The following is a 24407-nucleotide window of genomic DNA, read 5'->3' on the forward strand; positions in this document are numbered from 1 at the left end:
TGATGTATGTATATTGCTATTAATGACGGTAAACTCAAGGTGACCCATAACCTCAATGACATTGAGTTATCAGAGCAAAAAATAAACTTTGACTATAAAATGGAGGGTCCCATAGATTTTCTGCTATCTTACAATTGGAAAGACTTATTCACTTCTCAGTCATTTAGGAAAACTGACTTTCATGATAAATGACATAATATAAAAGAATTTGAAGAAAAATTATAACTTATTTTTTTATTATTCTAACTCATTTGTTTGAGAGGGCAGGACATAAATCAATATGCATTTTTATAACATGCTATTTTCTCATTATCCATTTAAAATTTATATATTTTAGAGTTTTCCTATTTGTATATCAATCACAGGGTTTATTATTAACAATTTTCTCTTTGCTGTCACCATAAACGTGGTTGCCAGTGGCTTAGCACCCATGAGTATCCTAGCAACAAGTCAGCTCTCTAGTAAGTAAGAAATAAATGCAAACAGTGTTATGGGAAAAAAAGAGTTCAATTTCAGAATATTAGTGCATGTGTACTGTTAAAAATCCAGATGAAATCATCTAATTTGGGGGAAATTGCATGACAATAGATATTGAATTTTCTAGTAAATAATACATTGGAGTGAAATCTTGTCTCCTTCATTCAGAAAAAAACTGGAATCTATTTCAGACTGCACCGCTGTTGACTAGGTAACTGAATATTTGTGTCTTCCCTGGAAGCCTCTTCATTACAGATTAGATGAGAGGAGTGTCTTGGCATGTTTTCACTCTGTGGTAGATGAGTTTACTAGATGAGGTTTCAACAATAAACCTTCCTGACAGTGATGTATTGTTAATCTCTTAAATAGGTTTAGAATAAATGTTTTATTTCATGTTCAAAAGGTTGTGCTTATACTACTGAACTTTTGGGGGGATCTTTTTCTTGGAAATATTGTAAAACATTCCACCTGTGTTTCACATGCTGAGACTTTGGTATATTTAGTATCAGTTTCTTTTGGTGAGTTTTAACTTATATAATTACTGTTTATTTTCACTGAGAAAATAGCTCTCCTGTGTTTTAGTTGTCAGGTCATAAAAGAAGTATATCAGGTATTGGAGAAAAACTATAGCTTTATAAGATCATCATTTGCATGATGAATAGACCTAGGGAGGGAGGGAAATACATACTGGTGAATACCTTCCATTAAATTGCACAGCTTCTATTCTGTGCCACCAGCAGAATTACTTGGCCTTTCACAATTTGACAGACAGTTCACTGGACTTCAAGAAATCTTAGTGCCCCATGGAAGATTGAGGTAAGGGACAGAAGGATAAGATATGAGCTGAACATATGATTGTGCATTTTAAATGAATGCATAGAATTGTAGAACTAGAAAGCATCTTTTCTCTGGTGAAGATTACTTTCCCCCACATACCCCAAGGTTTAGGTTATCTTTAAAATCTAACCTTAAATAACTGAGCTGTTTCTTGCTATAATCACGATTGGGATATGAGCTCAAATCTGACATCTTTCCCTCACTAGCCACACAGATCTCTCTTCTTTGGGGAAGAGGAGAATAAAAATCATGAGATCCTTAAAGAGAGGGCCAAATCAGATGGTCTGATTTCATCTATATGTGAGAACTTTGGACACTTACGTGATTTGGGTTGAAGTGAGTCACCTTAAATAAAGGAAAGAATATTCTTTACATGAGAAACACTTACCTATCCTTGAAGGTATTCGACTACATTGAATAGATCATTGCATGAGATTTATACCCAAAATGTCTTAACAGAATAATATGAATCTATATTGATGATGCTACTCATGATGGCTGTAGTCCTTGGTCAGTTGTTCAGGAAAGTGCCATTTTAGATGGGACATGCACACTACCTCCCCCTTCCAGCATACATGTTCTCTGGAGTCATGTTGTTGAAAAAAGTCATCATTTATTTTGGGAAGTTGAGTTCCTAGAGGGCAAAGTTGATCTTATTTGTTATCCAGTGAAACAAATTATTATCTTTTTCTTTTCGGTTAGTTTCTGTAGGCATGTTAGAAAGATCCATTGCAATCACTGAAATTATATTAAGATAAACTGCAGAATATATGTTAGAAAGTGATGAAACACTTAAATAATATATGCCCTTTTAGAGGAAGTAAAGCTTAAAGATCCACTAGGGACATAACTTAATGACATAAAACTATTATTAAGTTGTGAAGTTGATCTAAAAGGAACTATACTTGTTGTTGCAGGTTTGGTTACAAAAGTACGGCTACCTTCCACCAACTGACCCCAGAATGTCGGTGCTGCGCTCTGCGGAGACCATGCAGGCCGCCTTAGCTGCCATGCAGCAGTTCTATGGCATTAACATGACAGGAAAAGTGGACAGAAACACAATTGAGTAAGTAATGGCATCCACACTCTCCTTTTTTTGGGTCCTTGAGCCAAACCAAGTAGTCTGATAAAGTTTAAGTGACCTCCACCAACCACGAGTGGAGCAATTTGTCTCATGTCTCTTTTCCTTGGAATGTAGCCTGTTTTAACTCTACTCCCCTATGAGGTCAGGTTTGTCAAAGCCAAATTTACTCAGCTGGCTTTAGCAACACAGTTTCAGAATAGAGGGAGAAAACGGAACAATGAGAGTCAAAGTAAATGTACAGTTGAAGGTATTATGAGGCTATGGTCACTGTTGTGTTGGAAGTGGCTTGGGCTGCTGGAGAGGGCGTGTTGTACACATCTCCTCCCTGTTAAGTACCAACGTATCAGTAGCTTGAAATGAAATTGACCCAAAGTAGAAATACTGATGCTAAGGAAAATGGGAAACAATACAAATAAGGGCTCTTATGGGGGAAGGGGGAAGGGTGTCAGAGAACCAATTAATAGCTTCCTCCTATTAGTGGCAATTCTCTACATGAGTTAAATCAAGGAGAGGTTTACTGCAAGTCTCTTCTTTCGTTTTTTTTTTTTTATTAGAAAATGGAGAGTTTTTAATTCCTTAATGGTATTTGTTATTTGATCAATTGATTGATCAGTCATTTGTTTATGTGTTTATTCAACCAATAATTCATTAATGGGCACTTAATACGTGAAAGAGGCATATAGAGATTCAGAAGACAGACTCTCTTGTTCAAAGGAACTTCAAGTTAACCTTGTAGCTGGGCATAATCACAAATTATTTTACCACAGGTGCACTATAAGTTCTATAACATTATCAAACAGCATTATTGTTTTTTGGACAGCAAAGGAGGAAGTGATTAATTCTTTCAGTGCAGGGAAGAATCATTTGTGTTTATTGAGTCCTTGATACTCACAAAATAAATCTACTTCATCATTTAATATCATCATCATACATCAACCCTCCACAATAGGGAAGACAAGGATACATTTTTTTTCCTCTCTACTTTTTCAAATAAGGAACTAGAAAGTCAAAGGCTAGGTGAAATCCAGAGTATTTGCAGAATCCAGACCTTTTAATATTTAGTTGGAGAACTTTCTACTATTCCATGCTCTGGACCTTGAGAAATGATACATTTACTTTTCTTTTTAAACCTTAAATACCTGAAATATCTGTGCTTAAGTATACATAATTTTTACATATTAAACTAATTTAATATATAATTTAAAATTATATGTGGCCTTCTAATACTTACATCATGATATTTGTCATACTATTTCTATTTCATCAAGACTGGGGAAGCACATGTTAAAAAGCTTGAAGATTAAACTTCAAAGCAGTTTGGAAAAATAAATTACCTCTCCTAGCATTTTTAAGAGATACTTAAATATTAACTTTTGTATATATCTGGGAAAACAGAACTAAGATTTAATGTAGTGCCTTCTATAAGAATGAGAATCTTGTTATCAATATTGGGAATAGACTTGGATATTTTAAACCTGCTGCCCTCTGTGCATTGCAATTCTCTCTTACTAGTGTCATTAAAATTGTAAATTGATTTTAAATATAGCCTGTTATATTAATAAACAAAGCCAGCAAATCCTGCATTTTGTTACTGTGTATATATAGTAGAAAATTACATTTAAATCATACTTTTAATCCCAGCATTTTACAAAGTGCTCTGGACAGCTTTTTTGCTACCTAATGCAGGGCTGTTATCTTCTGATTCGCTTTCCTGGAACATATGACACAGTTTTTAAAAACACAGTAAATTGAAGGGGCACCTGGGTGGCTCATTTGGTTAAATCTCAGGCTCTTGGTTTCAGCTCAGATCATGATCTCACTGTCATGAGATGGATTCTGTCTTCGGGCTCCATGCTGGACCTGGAGCCTGCTTGGGATTCTCTCTGCCCCTCCACTGCTCACTTGCATAACTCTCTCAAAATAAATAAACTTAAAAAAATACAGTAAATTGTGAACTTGGGAAACAAATGCCTTTGGATCTGCTTATTACTAGATGTGAAAATTCAGAAAGCAGAGGCACCTGGGTGGCTCCGTCAGTTAAGTGTCTGACTCTTGATTTCTGCTCAGGCCATGGTCTCATGGTTCAGGGGTTCGAACCTCGCATTGGGCTCTGTGCTGACAGCTCAGAGCCTGGAGACTGCTTTGGATTCTGTGTCTTCCTCTCTCTCTGCCCCTCCCCTACTCATATTCTGTCTCTGTCTTTCAAAAATAACAAATGTGAAAAAAAATTAAAAATAAAATAAAATTCAGAGAGCAGAGTTCTGTCGAAGGTGGCATTTGTGTTTCCTGTCAGTTTTGAGAGCTACTGCTAGTCATTGGAAAGACTCAAGATGGAAAAAAGTCTTTGTCAGGAGATGACGGAAGAGGAATGTGTGCTGGATTTACGTAGGCCCCTTATGTAGAAAGGACCTGAACAGTTTTTAGTTGATCTTTGGCAGGACAATGCAAAATGCAAGGGCACAGAGAAGGAAAAGCGTCTTTTTCTGCCACACAGTGGCTTAAATTCCAGACCAGGAGAAATGTTTGTGTCGATGTGTAAAAGTTAAAGTAGCATTTCTGTGAATTATAGCATTTTAGAGAAGAGCTCAACTATATAGGCAACCTTTAATTTACAACGAACCAGTGGTTTAGCCTGTTTTCTTTAACCAAACTTCATTCTAATTCAATTTTTTTTTTTGAGTCGGAAATGCATATTTTCCTTCACATAGAGTGTTATTCCTAGACGAGTCGACTAAAGCCTTGTTAAACCCTCATTATCGCCCCTTCCTAGACTGCCATGCCTCCTCTGTCCTTTATGGTACTTTCATTGTCACTCAGATTAGAAACCCTGTGGCTTCATTGGCCTCCTGTCTGTTTTTTTTTCCACTGCTCTATCTCTACTCTTGATGTGTTGTTGCTCAGGGTACTCAGCTCAAATAATGTACTATTTTTGTAAGTATAATCCCTATAATCATGCTACTTAAGCAATTGTCTGTGCTTCTGTAATCTCAAATGAATGTGTAATAACAATCCATGCTGAAATTGTACTCTATTATTTTACATGGTCAAATTATAAAGTATGAATTTTTATCTAAACCTTATTACGTAAAATATGGACTACAATTATAGACCTAAAATTACTCCTCAGTATTAATGTCTGAGGATTCATTTTCAGATGCTATAAACTTTTATCTTGTTTTAAGCTCTTGTCATTTCAGTTATTTTAAATTAAATAATTATGTCCTCTTTTGTCATTTGGTGTATTCAATCTATAATTCTTGGTTAATTAAAAGATGAAATTGTGGTAATCTCTATATTATGTTGAAGGAATTAACCATTTTTTAAAATATTTTTATTTATTTCTAGGAGAGAGAGAGAGAGAGAGAGAGCGTGAGCAGGGGAGAGTCAGAGAGAGAGGGAGATATAGACTCTGAAATAGGCTCCAGGCTCTGAGCTGGCAGTCAGCACAGAGCCCAACGCGGGGCTCGAACCCACGAACTGCGAGATCATGACCTAAGCGAAAGTCGGACGCTCAACCGACTAAGCCACCCAGGCGCCCCAGGAATTAACCATTTTCAAGCAGCAAATTTAAGTATTACCTTAAATGGCATATTGCTTTTATATTAATTGGCATTAGTGTTGCAGAGACAGTAACGAATGCTTATCCGCGCCCCAGAATGAGCTCATAATCATATGTTGCAAGGGTTCTTTTAAATTGTGGGTTGCTTAGCTAATTTTTATAAGCAAACTCCCTTAAATTCCTTAATAAGTGAAGCAATTTATGTTATGCATAAAAAAGGTTACATTAAGCAAGGAAAGAAAAAGCTAGCAAGGCAATAATGAAAATCAGTCTAATGTGTTTTACAATATTAATAGTAGGTATCTTTAAATTTTAATTCATCTTTCATGTGTGCACAGTATCATGCATTGAAGTATGCTTGATGAGGTATCATTTTAAGGTGATCTTTTTTATTTCCCTCCACATATATGCATACACATATATGAATACACACACATACATATACATATATATGAATACATATATATTGGATGATCTGAGTAATTCTAATTTATTTAAATCACGCAAAGAAATGTATCTTAATTAAAATTAATTTCAGACTGAATATGTAGCTTTGTTTCAGATCATTGTTATGAAATAACAGTGGTATTTGAATTCTCCTAATTTGAGAATTGAAATATTTATTTAGATATATCAAAAACCACAGGCTTTGAGGCTTAATTTTCAATATGTTTCATGATTTTTACTCATTTTCTAAATTATCAAGTTGAGACTCTCAATCTACATATAAGATATAGGTTCATCAGTAATTAAATTTCTTTATTTCCGAAAAGAACAATGACACTCAAACACTATGACATTATAAAATGTACCAATCTTTATTTTGGTAACTAGCTAAGGATGGCTGATAGCTAAATCAGAGTGCCTACATTTTGAACCCTAAGATAATTTACTTTTAAAAAAAACCTTCAGGGCTCCTGGGTCACTCAGTCGGTTGAGCATCCAACCTCAGCTAAGGACATGATCTCATCGCTCTGGGCTCAAGTCCCCTGACAGGCTTTGTGCTGACAGCTCAGAGCCTAGAGCCTCCTTTAGATCCTGTGTCTCCCTCTCTCTCTACCCCTCCCCCACTCACACTCTGTCTGCCTCTCTCAAAATAAACATCAAAAAAAAAAAACAAAAAAAAAACACCTTTTCATGATTCCTGGACTTGGTTGTATGAGTACAAACAAAATCTAAGGTTTTTTAAAGTAATAAAAATAAGGGGTATCTGGATGGCTCTGTTGGTTAAGGGTCCAACTCCACATCAGTTGATGATCTCAGTTCCTGAATTCAAGCCCCGCTGAGCTGTCATCACAGAGCCTGGAGCCTACCTCAGATTCTGTATCTCCCTTGCTCTCTGCCCCTCCCCTGTTCACACTCTGTTGCTCTCTTTCAAAAGTAAATAAGCATTTTTTTTAAAATAAATGAAGTAATATAAGCATTTAAAAATTTGTAAAATGATCTTTTGGGGACAACTATAAATAGTAGATATTACTCTTACCTTTCATTCAAACATGGGAAAATCTGGAGGACAGAAAACTGTATGATGCAGATGAACATTGATCTTACATTACTAATTCATAAGGCACAAAATATAATTTTGCAAGTGATTTTTTTCTCACAGTAAAGGTAAGTATATGTGCACAGTCACTGTGTGGTACAAATCCCAACTCCAAGGGACACTATTCTGATTGTATGTACTTTATTGAAAGGCATCTTCCTGCATTCTCGCTACAGGGTACAGGGCCACCAGTTGTGGGGACTAAACTTGAAGGCACCTTTTAGAGTAATGTAGTGGGTGGCCCTATATGTTTGACTTGAATACCCAACTCATTAAAAAAAAAATACTGAAATCAGTGGACACTGTCTCATATATAGTGACTCTTATTACTGAAAATTTGTTTAGAAGTTTGTGGCTACTTTATTTACATAAAACAGAGGATATTGTATCTGTTAGTATCTTTATTAACAAAAACACCAGGATATCCCTGTTTTGAATAACAAAGTATGTTGGCACATAGGTCAAGGGGAACTGAATGTTGATATCAGTAGGGGAATATCATGTTGATATCAGTAGGCTGCTACTGCTGTTGCTTCTACTGCTAGAACAGCTACTTCCTGATATTTGTAAAGTAATAATTATCATAAGTTAATAATCATAACAGTTACTATTTTCCAGGCCCTGTTCTAAGTGTTTTACATAATTTAACGAATTTAATCCTCACATTTACTCAATAATATTATCACTCCTAGTTTGTAGATGAGGAAATGAAGAGATAGAAACAGTAGTCTGACTAGTGACACAGGGCTTGTGAGTTGGTGGAGGTAGGGTAGGAACCTTAGCAGCCTGGCTCTAGGATCTCTGCTCCTCACTTTTACAGTGTAACTCCTTTCTTCCTCTCTCCCTTCCTTCCTCCTTCCTTCCTTCCTTCCTTCCTTCCTTCCTTCCTTCCTTCCTTCCTCCTTCCTTCCTTCCTCCTTCCTTCTTTCCTTCTTCCTTCCTTCCTTCCTTCCTTCCTTCCTTCCTTCCTTCCTTCTCTTTCTTTCTTTCTTTCTTTCTTTCTTTCTTTCTTTCTTTCTTTCTTTCGAGAGAGCAAGCAGGGGAGGGGGCAGAGGGAAAGAGAGAAAGGACAACCTCAGGCAGGCTCCATGCCCAGCCACAGAGCCCAACACAGGGGTCAATCCCATGACCCTGGGATTATGACCTGAGAGGGAATCAAGAGTCGGGCGCCTAACTGACTGAGCCACCCAAGTATCCCTTTAACTCCTTTCAAGAGCACTGATTTTAGATTTTTTTTTTCCTTTTTAAGTTGAGTTAATTTAAATAAAGCCACTCACGATCTACCCAACTAACTTGAAAATGCTCTGGGTTCCAGACAATTAAGTCAATACTGAATATCAGTATTATATTTATGAAAACTGAGGTGGTAAAGTGCAAAATAACTTTCTTGTGGCTCTCCTTCTCCCCCAGTACCCATTCTCATATCTTTGCTTTGAAATGCTAATTTAAAATTTTTAGCAAATGAGTCAGTAATGGAGCACATGTGTGAGCTGTGTGTTGACACACAGAAAAATAAGTATGTTTTGGCAATGGCATGTTCACAAAAAAAAAAAAACACTGCTTGAAAATAGCGTGCATGTGTGCATGCATACACTATACTCTCTTCAACCTATGTTTCTTTCTTGTGAAATAGTTGTTACCTTACACATAACTATCAATTGATTCTACTTGTACATGTAGAGAGAGTTTTATACTCTCATGTATTGATATTATGGGGTTTATCAATTTCATATATGAATGCAACTAACATTTGGTACATGATAACTAGAAAAAAATCCCAGTGCCAGACTCTATCTGAATAACAATATTATTAAAATGGTGCCAATTTTACCATTAGTATTAGACATTTAATACTTGGTGAGTACTGTTAAATGCTAATCAATATTTTTATCCATGAAGAACTTTAAAAATGGTAGTAGAAAGAACCTGACTGCTTATGAGTGTAAAGAATAATTTAAAATTTGGACTCATGTAAAAATCCTGAAGACCAATCTAGCTGAAATACTATGTCTTATTCAGTGGCATGTGCTTCAATCTTATTTGGGGGATTTAACATATTTTAATACATAACCTGCCAACATCTCTTTGCTAGAATATTTGGATACAAATATTGGTGAAGTTAACAATGAGTGTTATATAAAAGTGTTATATAAAAATGTCTACACAATGTCCATGCAATAAGCATTTGTTCATGGCACAGACCTGGAAAGAGTTACAAAGTCTTCAAGCAACATGGATAGTAGGGGAGATCAGTGTGTGTAAAAAAAAAAACAATGCACTCAATCTATTTGCTTCATGTTCCTTATTGGAGACTTTACTGGGTGTTGGTCCCATACCTGGCTCTCTGCCCTGACTCCTGACTCAGGCAGGTAGAAAATAGAGACACAAATCAGAATACATAGTATAATCCATGCTGAACACATATGAGTTGAATAATGAAGGGTGTTTAGGATTCTCAGTGTGAAAAAAGAGAAAGTTATTCCAGACAGAGGTCACTACATAGAAATGTAGAAAGAGGTTTAGTTCTTAAGAAACCTGAATGGATCTTAGGAAGTAGGGGTTAGGGAATCCTCCATAAGTAGGCCTGAATCAGATTCTTTCTATATAAGTATATAAGCATTTAATGCCCAGAACATGTAGAGAACACATCAGTGCTCTGGAAAGATTTATCATTAGGAGCAAGAAGGAAAACATGAGAGAGAGAAGAAATTTTGGAAACAAAAGAGATTGCATCCTGATCCATTAGATGTGAGGAGAGAGCAATGGTGGACATTACCTAGGTATCTAGCTTAGGCATTAGAAGCATGTTATGACTTTTGGCTGAAACAAGGCATCAGAAGAATTGGTACAAATCTGGGGTAAGAAAATTGTAATTTTTTTTATTACATGTAAAATTAAAAATAATGGCAGGATGTCTTGGCAGAGATGTGACAGCTCTTCACCCATTATATAATATTTTTTTAAATCGTGGATGTCCTTCCTATAGACTGTGAACTCAACAAGGGCCTTTACCTTGTTTACCTTTTTTGCCGTACTTTTTCTTTATATCTCACAGCATGTTGTAAAAGCAAAAGCTGAAAAATATTATATGATGAAAGAATAAGGATGGAATGAGTAAATAAATGAACTAGTAGTTGGAACACAAGAAAATTAATGAGCAAAAGCCTAAGAAATACATAAAGAATTCAGCAGAGATATCTTTCAGTACAGAAATTTAATACTCATCCATAAAAACCCTAGCCTTTGGAAGATGCAATGCTTCACTGAGAAAAATTTTACAAGATCCAACATATGCATGACTTAAAATGGAAATTTGTATCAGTAAGTTTAATTTTCTTTTCCATTTCTAACTTCATATTTTAATTTTATTGATTATTAAGTAATGTTAACAATATGTCCTCATTGACAATACATTTTCTCTTGATACTAGGTAATATCATTTTGTCAATTTTTATCCCACTATTCATTTCTTTTTTTTAATTTTTTTAATGTTTTATTTATTTCTAGGAGAGAGAGAGACAGAGAGAGAGAGAGAGAGAGAGAGAGAGAGAGAGACAGCGTGAGCAGGGGAGAGTCAGAGAGAGAGGGAGTCACAGACTCTGAAACAGGCTCCAGGCTGCTCCAGGCACAGAGCCCAACGCGGGGCTCAAACCCACGAACCGCGAGATCATGGCCTAAGCGAAAGTCAGACGCTTAACTGACTAAGCCACCCAGGCGCTCCTCCACTATTCATTTCAAAATTATTTCTCTTCCCAGCATGCAAACTGAAATATTTTTCTTAGCAAAATGTAAGGGTAGCCATTTCCTGCATTTAGTAAATTTATTCATGTTTAATAATTATATATTGTTTATTCTCTTAGTACTTTCAGTGAGATAAGTAAGCATAAATATCTGCCTTAGGAATATTATAATTTTTGCTGAGAATATAATTAATGAAATATCCACTTATCATAATGAAAAGCCACTTATATTAAGCCCATTATTAATGCTTAATATTTGCATGTTAAATCTATATCTATACCTTATAAAATGTAATAAAAATTAATAATTTTTTATTAAAAATTACAGAATTCCCCTACCCACTTATTCATTGAATATCTTTTATGTTCCAGGGGTTGTACCAGGTACCAGTAGTTGTCCCTTGAGTGTTTTACAGTCTAGTGAAATATGTCTCAAATAAAGTGTTTAGGAATGCTCTAGAATATTATTTAAAAATAGGAGATCTCCATTCTCAACTCTACAGTTTGATACCATATGGCCATATAGCCTCTTAGGAGTTTGAAGACTTTAATAATGGGAAAGAGAGATTTCAGAAGTAATTCCACAATGCATTTTAGACTAGGATGGAATTTGTGAAGTCTGATAGCTGTAATGTCTACATTATTACTAGGGACAGAATAAAAAAAGGAGAAACTTTGTACAGTGCTTACAGGAAAAGTGTCATCTTTCTTAAAAAAGCAAAAGTCATGCTTTCATTGTTGCATGAAGTCATTATTATGTTTATAAGAACTGATTAGTTGATTTATCCATGTGACATGTAAACTATTCTTTCATTTTCCCAAAATGGACATATTTAGATAGTCATCTCTACAGTCAATTATTTTCCATTTAAAGAGTATAGAAATTATAAAGTATTTGGTGAAATACAGCAAAAATTGATTCTTTTCTCATTTCTACTTGCTGAAGCATGTAGCACCGTGAAGATTCTGCATTAGCTTTGTAATTGTTAAATTAAATGTGCTAATGAAAGGTAAAGCCATTTTATGAGTCACTAAAGAAACACTACTCAAAATCATGAAAATCTTTCTTCTTAGATAAGAAGCAAGACTACATAGAAAACAAGACAATGATAAAATCAGACTTTTGGGAAAGTTACACAACTGTATCTGTATAAGTGTTAAAAAATAATAAATCAAAAAGCATGTCACTTTCCTAAGATAATTAATTTAAACCTTATTTGTGTGATGTTAAACCTCATATCCAGAAAAAAATTAATCATTGAATTTAGTTATTATTACTAATTTAAAGCAGATGGCTGTTGCTTAGAAATTGGGGTAATGAGCAAAGTAAAAAGAAGAAAAAATTGGAGAAAGGCAAATGTTATTTAAACAGTAAGCTTCTATATAAGCTAGAAGAGAGAATAGCATATACCTTCTTGAATCCTGAAATTTAAGGTTATTTAATAGATTTTAAAAACTGTTGAATGTTCACGTTGGAAGAGACCTGAGTGAAAATTTATTTTTTAAGGTCTCATTTTATGAATGAGATTAGGGATTAATGACTTGCCCAATGTCACAGATCTTGTTAAAAACAGAGTCTAGTTAGAAGCTTAAGAGGACCTCAGTCTATAGTAAACTCAAAATGAATTAGAGAGACAAAAAATATCTAAGAGAGCTGAATTCAAACCTAACGATTCTTGATCATTCAGGGGGAAAAGTATGCTTCCCACTTGGACTCAAAGTGCAGAAAAATTGACAATTTTCTTCTTTAGGTTTTCCCATTTTCATTATCACTGTCATTGGCTAACTTCTCAATTGATTTCCTTTTGAAATGAATGATTAGGGTTTTTGGTAACTAACTGGGAAACCCTGCTTTTTGCAGCTGGATGAAGAAGCCTCGATGTGGCGTACCTGACCAGACAAGAGGTAGCTCCAAATTTAATATTCGTCGAAAGCGATATGCATTAACAGGACAGAAGTGGCAGCACAAACACATCACCTACAGGTATAAGAACTAATGATGAATTTCTGTTTTTCCATTTTAAAACTCAACCACTTATTCTGACATTTTGTTTGACATCTTATGCACATTGACCACATGATAACATATAGGAATAACGGTGACATAGGGAACTGAGACCTACAATTGAGAAGAGAATGAATTGACCATTTGGACGCCTTGTAAACATTTCTTAAATACTTGGTCTCTTTAGTAAACTATACCTTCAAGCTTCTTGAAAGAGTACCAAATCCTGAGGGACTCTGAGATGAATATATTACATGTTGACATTCTTTAATAAGGATTCAGAATCTAAAAAGTAATCAAATAATAAAGTTTACAAATAATTGTCATTGAAACAAAATCTTTGAATGTAATAATTAACTTTTAGTATCAGGCCAAACATTTTACTTTCTATATTTTTGGGAACAATGTAAACAGATCATTGTTTCTTGTTTTGTCTTCAGTGAAGGATGCCAAAGGGATGCCAGGGTCTTCCATGCTGGAGTGACAACGGCTGTTAGTAGAGATGTTCCTATTTATTCATTAATTCATTGAACAACTATGTATTGGATCTCTGTTTGGACAAAGACCAGTTCTAGGCTCTGTGGATATATAAATAAATAAAACATGGGGACTCCATATGTTCTTTTGAAATTTGCAGCCCTGTGGATAAGTTGATCAATCTTATAAATATGATGTCTGTTATGAAAGGGAAGGAACAGGACTCAAGAGAAACTTATAAAAATGGGGTCATCTAACCCACTCAAGAAAACCGGGAAAAGTCTTCCTCAAGAAATGGCCTTTCAGCTAACCCCCACAGGAAGAGAAATAATTTGTTTGACTAAAGGGCAAGGAAAGGGCAGGACATTTCAGGGGGAGGGTAGGATGTCAGCAATTATATGAATAAAATAAAGAAATTTATAATTCTCATTCTTTGTATAAATAACCCTTCTTGTATACTTAAAGATAAAGTTTAAGCCTCAGTATATAGATTTTCTACCAAGAGAACTGGTTTGTGCCATTTGAACTTATTTTAGTTATTTTGAGAACACTTTTCAATGTTGTTTTATATTATTTTGCTAATCCTCTCAGATAGCATGCTCCTTGAATTTTGTGAAACTTATTTCAGTTATTTCTGCACATAAGAAAAATCAAGGAGGAAACAGTCTTAAGTCAAGCCCATGTAGTAAATGTGAAGTGTTAGAAGAATTCCTTAAGGGACGTCAACAACAGAAACACCTGCTACCTCTGTGTCTAACAACATTGCACAGCTACTTAAAGTCGTAAGGAAATAAAAGATACACGGATTTGTAAAGAAATAAAGCTATTATTAGTTACAGGTTATGTTACTTCCTATATAGAAAACACTGAATAACCTCTAGATCATTTTCAGGGCTACTGGTGGCTTAGTCAGTTAAGCATGTGACTTTGTCTCAGGTCATGATCCTGTGGTCTGTGAGTTCGAGCCTCGCATTGGGCTCTGTGCTGACAGCTCAGAGCCTGGAGCATGTTTCAGATTCTGTGTCTTCCTATCTCTCTGCCCCTCCCCCGCTCATGCTCTGTCTCTTTTGCTCTCAAAAATAAAACATAAAAGAAATTTTTTAAAAAACCTAGATAATTTTCAGAAATAATAAGAGTATGATTAACCTAAAAATAATACATGTTATGTTTTAGACAAATTTTAGATTTGCAGAAATGTTGAGCAGAGAATATAAGTAGTTCCTATATACTGCACTTCCCACCACTGCCACCTATAAGCACTCAGAGTTTCTCCTTCTATTAAGATCTTGCATTAGTGGGATCTGTTTGTTACAACCGCTGCGCCACTGTAGCTATATTAATTCTAACTAAAGTGCACAGTTACAATAGGGTGCACTCTTTGTATTGTAGTTTTGTGGGTTTTGACAAATGCATGATGTCAAGCAGCATTACAGTATCTTACCGAACAGTTTTACTGCTCTAAAATTATTGTGTTATGCTTAATCATCCCTCTTCTCCTCCATAACCCCCAGAAACTACTGATTGTTCTAATTTCTTTATAATTTGGTTTTTCTGGAGTGTTGTATAGTTGGAGCCATACTATATATATATAGCCATTACAGACTGCATTCTTGTACCTAGCAATGTGCATTTAAGGTTCATCCATGTTTTTTCATGCCTTAACTGCTCATTTCTTTCATTACTGAGTAATATTCTGTGTATGGATGGGCCACTCTGTGTTTACTCATTCACCTATTGAAGACTTGTTGGTTGCATCCAGTTTGGAGCAGTTAAGAATAAGGGTGGTATAAAAATTCATGGGCATGTCTCTGTGTGGGCAAAGATTTTCGATTCATTTGGATAAATACCCAGGAATATAATTGCTGATCATATGGTAAAACCATAGTTAGCTTTGTAAGAAACTGCCAAACCACCCTTATCCTTGCATTCGCCCCAGTAATAAATGAAAGCTCCTGTAGCTCTACAACCTCACCAGCATTTAGTGTTGTCGGTATTTTGGATTCTAACCATTCTAGTAGATGGGTAGTGGTATCTCACTGCTGTTTTAATTTGCAATTCCCTAACGATATGATACTGGTCATATTTTCATATGCTATCTGCCATCTGTACATCTTCTTTGGTGAGATATCTGTTTGGATCTTTTGACTAACTTTTAATTGAGTTACTGTTTTAAGAGTTCTTTTTTTTAAATTCTTTATATTTTTTGGATATAAGTCTTTTATCAGATATGTTTTCCAATATGTTCTCCTAGTCTGTGACTTATTTTCTCATTCTTTTTATAGTGTCTTTTGCAGCGCAGAAGTTTTAATTTTAATAAAGTCCAATTTATCAATTACTTTTTCTTTTATTGAACTTTTGGTGTTGTATCAGAAACATCATTTCCAGGGGTGCATAGGTGGCTCATTTGGTTAAACGTCTGACTTCTGCTCAGGTCATGATCTCATGGTCTGTGAGTTCAAGCGCCACGTTGGGCTGTGCTGACAGACCAGAGCCTGGAGCCTGCTTCAGATTCTGTGTCTCCCTGTGTCTCTGCCCCTCTCCCATTCACACTGTTTCTCTCTCTTTCTGATATGTAAATAAAAACTAAAAAATAAATAAGTAAATAAAACCATTTCCAAACCCAAGATCACTTAGTTTTTCTTCTATGTTATCTTCTAACAATTTAATAATTTTGCATTTTCAGTTAAGGCTATGATCAATTTTGAGTTAGCTTTTATGAAAAGTATAAGGTCAGTGTCTAGATTCACTTTATGTGTATGTGGAGGTTCAGTTCCAGCACCGTTTGGTAGAAACACTATTTTTTCTTCATTGCCTTTGCCCTTTGCCAAGTTCAGTTGACTTAGATGTGTGGGTCAATTTCTAGGCTCTTTATTCTGTTTCATTGACCTTTCTTTTTATTTGTAAACAAATATCACACTGTCTTGATTACTGCAGTTTTACAGTAAGTCTTGATATCAGATAGTGCCAGTCTTCTGACTCTATTCTTCTTCTTCTTCAGTTTTGTGTCTTCGGGATCTCTTATTCTTCCATACAAAGTTTAGAATTAGTTTTCCAGTTCCTTCAAAAGAACTTGCTGGGATTTTGATTGTAATTGTGTTGAACTACAGATCAATTTGGGAAGAACTAATATCTTAACACCATCTTAATATTCATGAACATGAAACTCTCACCACTTATTAAGGCTTTGATTTCTTTAATCACAGTTTTACACTTAATAATCTTAGGCATAAACCTTTGTCCAGGTGGGAGGCTATAACAACATACCATAGACTGTGTGGATTATAAACAGCAGAAAATTACAGCTCACAGTTCTGGATACCGGAAGTCTGAGATCAAGGTGGCAGTGTGGTTGGGTGAGCCACAGACTTCGTGTTGTATCTTCATGTGGCAAAAGGGCTAAGATCTCTGTGGTGTATTGATCCCATTTATGAAGGCACCACCCTCATGACCTCTAAGTACCTACGCAAGGTCCCATCTACTATTACTATCATTTTGGGGAGTTAGGATTTTAATATGTGAATTTTAGGGGGATATAAATATTCAGATATAGTCACATATTTTAATAGATTTATTCCTAAATACTCCTTTAATTTTTGGTAGTGTTTATGCTATTGTGTTTTTTATATCCAAATTCCAAATGTTTGTAACTGATATATAATATAGGAAAACAATTGACTTTTGTATATTAACTTTATATCCTATGATTTTGTTACAGTCACTCATTAGTCCAGGGTTACTTTGTTAATTCTTTGATATTTTCTAAGGAGAATCATGTCACCTGAAAAAAAATAAGAGTTGTATTTTTTTCCTTCCCAGTCTGCATATCTTTTATTTTATTTTCTTGTCTTATAACAGAGAGCTGTCAATCAAATGTTGAAAAGGTGTGCTGAAGGCAAACATGATTGCCTTTTCCCCAGTCTTTAGGAGAAAAGCATCTAATTCCTCATCATTAAGTATGATGTTAGCTGTAAGCTTTCTTCTAGTTGTTTATCAAATTGAAGAAGTTCCCTCTATTTCTACTTTGCTGAAAGTTTTTATTATGAAAGAGGGTTGGATTTTATGAATGCTTTTCTGTACTTTTTCTGTACCTATTGACATGATTTTTCTTCTTTAACCTTTTAATGTGAAAGATTACATTAAGCGATTTTCAGTTGAACCAGCCTCTCATGCCTATGGTGTAAATCCCACTTTGTCATAGTGAATAATTCTTCTTATACATTGTTGGATTTGATTTGCTAATTTTTTGTTGAGGATTTTTACATATATGTTCCTGAGTAACATTGATATGTTGTTTTTCTTCCTTGTAAAGTCTTTATCTGGTTTAGGGAGTAGAGTAATGCTAGCCTCATGGAATGGGTTAGAAAGTGTTCCTCTACTTCAGTTTTCTGGAAGAGATTTGATATGACTTCTAACTGAAATGTTTAGTAGACTCAGTACAACAATTTGGGCCTGGTTCTTTTTTTTTTCCTGCTTTTAAGGTTATTAATTTCTTTTTATCAAATCTGCTTAATAGATGTAGTCCTGTTCAGATTATCTATTTCTCTTTGTGTAAGTTTTTACGGATTGTGTCTTTCAAAGGAGTTGGTCCATTAAATCTGTGTTAGTCTGCTCAGGCTGCTGTCACAAAATATCACAGCCTGGGTAGTTTAAGCAACAGAAATTTAATTTCCCCAGTTCTAGAGGCTAGAAGTCCAAGATTAACATGCTGTCGGGGTTAGTTTTTGTTGAAGTTTCTCTTTCTGGCTTGCAGACAGACACCTTCTCTTTGTGTCCTCCACTTATCTTTCCTGTGCATGTGTGGAGAGACAACGAGATTTCTGCTGTTTTTTCTTTTCTGGTAAGGAGGCCAGTCAAACCAAATTAGGACCCCATCTTGTGACTTCATTTAACCTTAATTACCTCTCTAAAGGCCCTATCTCTAAATATAATTGGGGGTTGTGGCTTCAATTTATTTATGTCAGAGAAGACCTTGTAGGTCATTGGGGAAAGAATGAGCTATTTTACTTCGTAAGTTCTGCTGTAATAGTTGGTTATCCAGATGGAAAACAATGAAATTAGATTCTTACCCCAGACCATATAAAATTAGTAAATATTAATTGGATTAATTTGCACAATCAACTTTAGAACTATAAAACACACAGCTCTGCCTGTTGATACCTATTGTTTTCATTCCAGGTAGTGTCCTTTTTCTAGCCTGATTTCCAAACTTAACAGTGTACCCTGTTTACTGGCTTTGCATACTTAGGTGCTGACTTACACCATTCATTTAAGAAAGAAAGAAACTTTTAAGAGCCATCATGTTAAGAACTAATCATAATTCCATTTATGTTTTGTCCCTATACTGACAATTGTGTCAGCCAGTTTTGAAAATTCAAATAATTAGGTGTCTATCCCTATAAACTTCCAGGTTATTGATAAGCACATCATGTGATTAAGAGTTCAGTTTTAGAGTAAGAAAGATCTGGATTTGAATCCTTGCTCTGATATTTGCTACTTATAAGACCAGGATACTTTATCTTCTAAGTCTCATTCTCCCTGTGTGCAAAGGAGCATTGTAACACTATCTACCTCATAAAACTTAGGAGATAATTAAGTCAGATCATGGTGGGGAGAACCCCCCTCCAAAACAAACAACAACAAAAGAAAACCCAATTCAGCACTGTGCTTGAAACATAATGCTTAGTAAATGCCAACTATCATCTTAACTTTATTTAAAAAGTTTATTTATTTATTTTGATGGAGAAGAGCGCATGCACATGAGTGAGGAAGGGAGAGGCAGAGAGACAAGGGAGAGAGAGAGAATCCCAAGCAGGCTCCATGCTGTCAGCACAGAGCCCTACACAGAGCTCAAACTCACAAACAGTGAGATAATTACCTAAGCCAAAATTCAAGAGTCAAGTCGCTCTACTGACTGAGCCAACCAGGTACCCCATCTTAACTTGTTTTATTTACCAGATTACAGAAATTGTTGAGAGCATTTTAATAGAATTATAGAAAATTAAGTGTGAGAGCTAAGGATATTATTTTTTTTTTTTACAAATAGTTTATTGTCAAATTAGTTTCCACATAACACCAGTGCTCATCCCCACAAGTGTCCTCCTCTATGCCCATCCCCCTTCGCCCCCCAACATCCATCAGTCCTCAGTTTTTGTCAGCATTCAAGAGTCTCTCATGGTTTGCCTCTCTCCCTTTCCCCCACCATTTCCCCCCTTCTTCTCTCCCTCGTTCCTCAGTTAAGTTCCTCCTAATCCTCCTATACGTGCAAACATATGATATTTGTCCTTCTCTGCCTGAATAATTTCGCTCAGCATAACACCCTCAAGGTCCATCCATGTTGCTACACATGGCCAGGTTTCATTGTTTCTCATTGCCATGGAGTATTCCATGGTATAGATAAACCACATCTACTTGATAATGATATTAAATTTTAAAGTTAGTATATGTAAGGTGTTAAGAAGTTGCCTTGTGTAAAGTAAATACTGCATAAACATTTACTACTACTTTTGTTATTATATTTAGAAATATAAATACAAAATATTCCATTTAGGGTAAAAAAATACTCTTTACAAGGATAGCTGAAAAGTGCCATTACAGAATGCAGCCAGCAGTTGGAGTGGGGGTAGTTGAACTAGGTTTTATTTGATGGCAAACTTGTTATGAGCCAATAGCATTGTATGACTCAAAAAGAACTGAAAGGAACAGATTAGATTGATAGAAAGCAAAGTGTACAAAGCAGTGATGGTGCCAATTTTTCTCTTTGCTTTGCTGGCCAAGCTTTACCTGATATATCCTTGTTCTCTTTGGGCCACCACATTTCCAGCTGCTTCTTGGCAAATTAAAGTACACCTCTAAAAAAGAAATCAAAATGCTAAGAGATCTTGAAAACAGGCTGCATGAGAAAGAGCTCAATATTAGAACCAAGGATTCTCAACATGATGGAAAAAATACTTAAGGGAGAAAATTCCAGTTATTTTCAAATACTTTAAGGCTTTCAGAAGAACCTAATATTTTGAAATGCTGGAAAATTAAATCATTCATCCTAAGCCTTCATCATAATAAGGATATAAACCAAACAATTTATTCACTTGTCAGGGAAATTAGAGACCATTTATGGAATGGTTGGAAAGTTAAAAATCCCCTCCCATCTTTAAAATGTGGAATTGAAAGGAGTCTTCTATAATCACTCCACTTAAAGGGAATATCTAGGCTCCCTTCCACTCTAATAACCTCAGTGCATGATACCTAGAAATGAGAACTTCTGAGGTCGTACCAGAAGATCACATAAATATTCTTAGGGGTCTGTGCAACTCTGGCTGATACATAATTTACATGCTGGTAATAATTGTTATATAACTACTGGTGGCCATTCATGTCTTACTTGCATCTTTATGATCAATTTTCTTTTGGCACATTTTGCTTCTTGGGTAATTAAGGGTTGTTCATTCAATAAATGGTTATGGAACAGTGTTATGTTACAGCACTGGCAGTCGATGAGTTAAGCATGAAACACATAGTTGAATGGGGGAGACAGGTAGTTAAGCGAATAATCACAAAATAGTATATCGTATGTGACTTCAAGACCTTACAGGAACTTTATTACATCAGAAACCATATCCATGTTATGGTCCCCAGAACCTAGAGTGTCTGCCGTGTATTATGCCCTCATTACATGGATGTTGATTAATTAATGAATTGTTTGTTTTATTCAAAACAATAATAAGAATTTAATGAATAACTTCATTTTTATCAATAGCTTTAGTTCCCAAGTTTATTAAATATGGTATAAAATAAGCCTATCCTAAATTCTTTTTCATTATAACATCTAAACTTCAAAATAATATTTTATGTAGTAAGTGTCCCAGGAGTAGGTACTTAAACTGCCAGAGGCATCTGTTTTTTAAATTGTGTTATATTAATATGGATTCATAATAATTAATGTGATACTACTCTGTTATATTATGTTATATTAATTAAGATTGATTTTCCTTGTAATGTCACCTTTAGTTAACCTTGATTTTAAATGAATGTTTTTGTGACTCCTGAGGATACACACTAGAAGTTATTGTTTTACTTTAATAATATATGCAGAGAAAAGAAACCTAGAAGTTGCTGAGGAATAATCCTCCCCAGAAACACATCTCATTATTCTCTTTAAAGCCAATGAGGTCACTGAAATTGATGATCCTGTTGACTTCGTAGAGAATTCAGGTTGTGTGTCTAGAGGATACATGACAGGCTATGTAACAGATGCTATTTAAATAAAATCCAAAGCCATATGTACTTTAGTCTGCCTTATCTGGAAAACTAGCATCTTGGGAAATGGCAAAATACTTAATGTAAGCTGTTCTAGAGGGAGGGACTCCATATACAATCTCTATTCTCTGACCATTCATTCTACCGTAAAAAAACAAGTGAACCTGCATCAAGATACAAACGTTATGTGAATGAAAGTAAATTAGCCTATGTAATTCTCTCTTGATAGAATATCATAATACATTCTGGATATGGATCTGACATAATTTAACTATGTAGTTGATTATTTTACTCTATTGTTCTCTTAGCAATTGTCTACTTTCCAAGTTACAATAGATTCCATTTAGTTGCTAATCATTGTTCATAAAATGTTAGTATGCTTTTCTGAACAACTAATTTTTGTCTGTTTAATTGACTAAAGGGTATTTAGCTTTGTCCATACAAAAATAATTTTGACATTAAGTGTATACATAGCTCTGTATCTTAACTAGATGCTGAAGTATTCAGTTTTTTATTTCTTTCAAAATTAGAGATAAAACATTACTTTAACTTTGAAAACGATTTATCACTCTCAAAATTTAAAGGAGAAATAATTATTAATATATAGGGTTGTTATTAAATAAGTCGGTATGGATCCAGTGTGATGTTAACACTAAAGAATCCTGATTTTACATGGTAATCTTAGGCACTGGGTGATATTTACTATGTCATTCGAGTAACTAATTATAGAGTTTACTTCAGGGGCACCTGGGTGACTTAGTAGGTTGGGCATCTTACTTAGGCTCAGGTCATGAACTCTCGGTTCATGGGTTCAGGCCCCGTGTCTGACTCTGTGCTGACAGCTCAGAGACTGGAGCCTGCTTTGAGTTCTCGGTGTCCCTCTCTCTCTGCCCGTCCCCCACGCATGCTCTGACTCTCTCTCTCTCTCTCTCTCTCTTTCTCTCTCTCAAAAATAAATAAGCATTAAAAAAAATTTTGAGTTTACTTCATTTGAAAGGACAAAAACTTTTGCAAGGGCCTTGTTTCACATTTCCTATAATATCTATTCAAATGAACAAACATTTGATATTTTTACATTTTACATATATCTATTTTATAGAACTAATGAAGCAAAATAATTCATACAGTGTCGTCAATAGAGAAAACACTCTCTCTTTCTCTCTCTCTGTTTTGGTCTCTCTCTCTTTCAAAATAAATAAACATTTAAAGAGACCAAAAAGAAGTATGTTCACTATAACTACTCTATTTACAGAAAAGCAAATAAAAACATTTTAAAATTAAATTAGCTTTATTAAGTTTTTCAAACATAACCTTCATTTTATAGCATTTTTTTGTTTTGCAAATATATACTTTAATAATTTTGTGCATCATGCATTAGAACTACTAAGAATGACAATTTTCTTATTGTTGATATCATATATCTCTATGCTCATTATTATTTCAGTTATTAGTAAATACAAACTACATCTCATTGGCATAAAAATTCCAAAATTGGTTTTTGTCTGTACTTTGTTTAGAACTCTCACTTTTAAGTGCACTCATGTGTCTTGTATTTGTTAATGGCATCACAGATATTGTGGTTCAGTATATTTTGGATGCTAATGAGGGCATAGCTTTGAAAAGCACAGTGATGTGTTTACAATCCAAATGATGCTCCACATTCATTATTATGTCTTCATTTTTCTCAGAACCACTATGTACTTACATACATATCATACTCATGATTTTTTTTCTTTTTTAAAACAAAATAATTTCTTCATTACACACTGAAGCAAACACCAATTCCTGTTAACAATACTCTCAGAACCTACACTGAAACAGTGTAATTCTTCCTATCTCCATGACTACCACTCTAGTATGATGCTCTGCCTTCTCTTGCTTGAACTTCTGAAATGTTGCCTTGCTTCCATTCTTGTCTCCTTACCCATTTTTCATCAGACACAGTCGTCTTTGTAAACTAGAATAATACCAGGATACTTCTCTGCTTCTCTTTTCACAGAATATAACTCACTTCCTGCCAGTTTTCTTTCATCTCATACTACTGTCCTGAGTGTTCATTTTACACCAATTCACAGAGCACTCCCGTTCTTTGAACTGGCCAAGTGTGCGTGGACTGCTCACTGTTCCTTGTGGCTGGAAACTAGTGCTTGTGAAGCATGTGTGGCCCTCCTTTTGTCATTGAATTCCCATTTATCATCTACTAACCTCTACCCTCACCTCACCTACTCAGCCTTCACTTGCTACCATCTGTGATTATCTTTTTGATATTGTGGGTTTTTTGTTTGTTTGTTTATCTCTTACCACTGAAGCAGAGTCTTCTTTAAAGCTGTATCTCTGGCACCTTGAACAGTAGCCATTCGTGTAGTATGTTCTTTCGAATAATGTGTCATAAAAATGCTTCCCCACTAATGAGGCTCTTCTGAGACCCTGCT

General features: G+C 35.1%; 1 protein-coding gene across 1 annotated transcript in view; it reads left to right on the plus strand.

The window, feature by feature from the left end:
• MMP16 (matrix metallopeptidase 16) overlaps positions 1-24407 on the plus strand; it is a 284104-nt gene that overhangs the window by 139494 nt on the left and 120203 nt on the right. Inside the window, exons 2-3 of the mRNA XM_039257516.1 lie at positions 2232-2380; positions 13102-13224. Of these exons, the coding sequence (XP_039113447.1) occupies positions 2232-2380; positions 13102-13224 (272 nt within the window). The remainder of the gene's footprint in view (positions 1-2231; positions 2381-13101; positions 13225-24407) is intronic.

The sequence above is a fragment of the Hyaena hyaena genome, unplaced genomic scaffold, assembly GCF_003009895.1.
Source record: "Hyaena hyaena isolate Hyena2069 unplaced genomic scaffold, ASM300989v1 scaffold_627, whole genome shotgun sequence".
In the NCBI taxonomy this organism is placed as follows: Eukaryota; Metazoa; Chordata; class Mammalia; order Carnivora; family Hyaenidae; genus Hyaena; species Hyaena hyaena.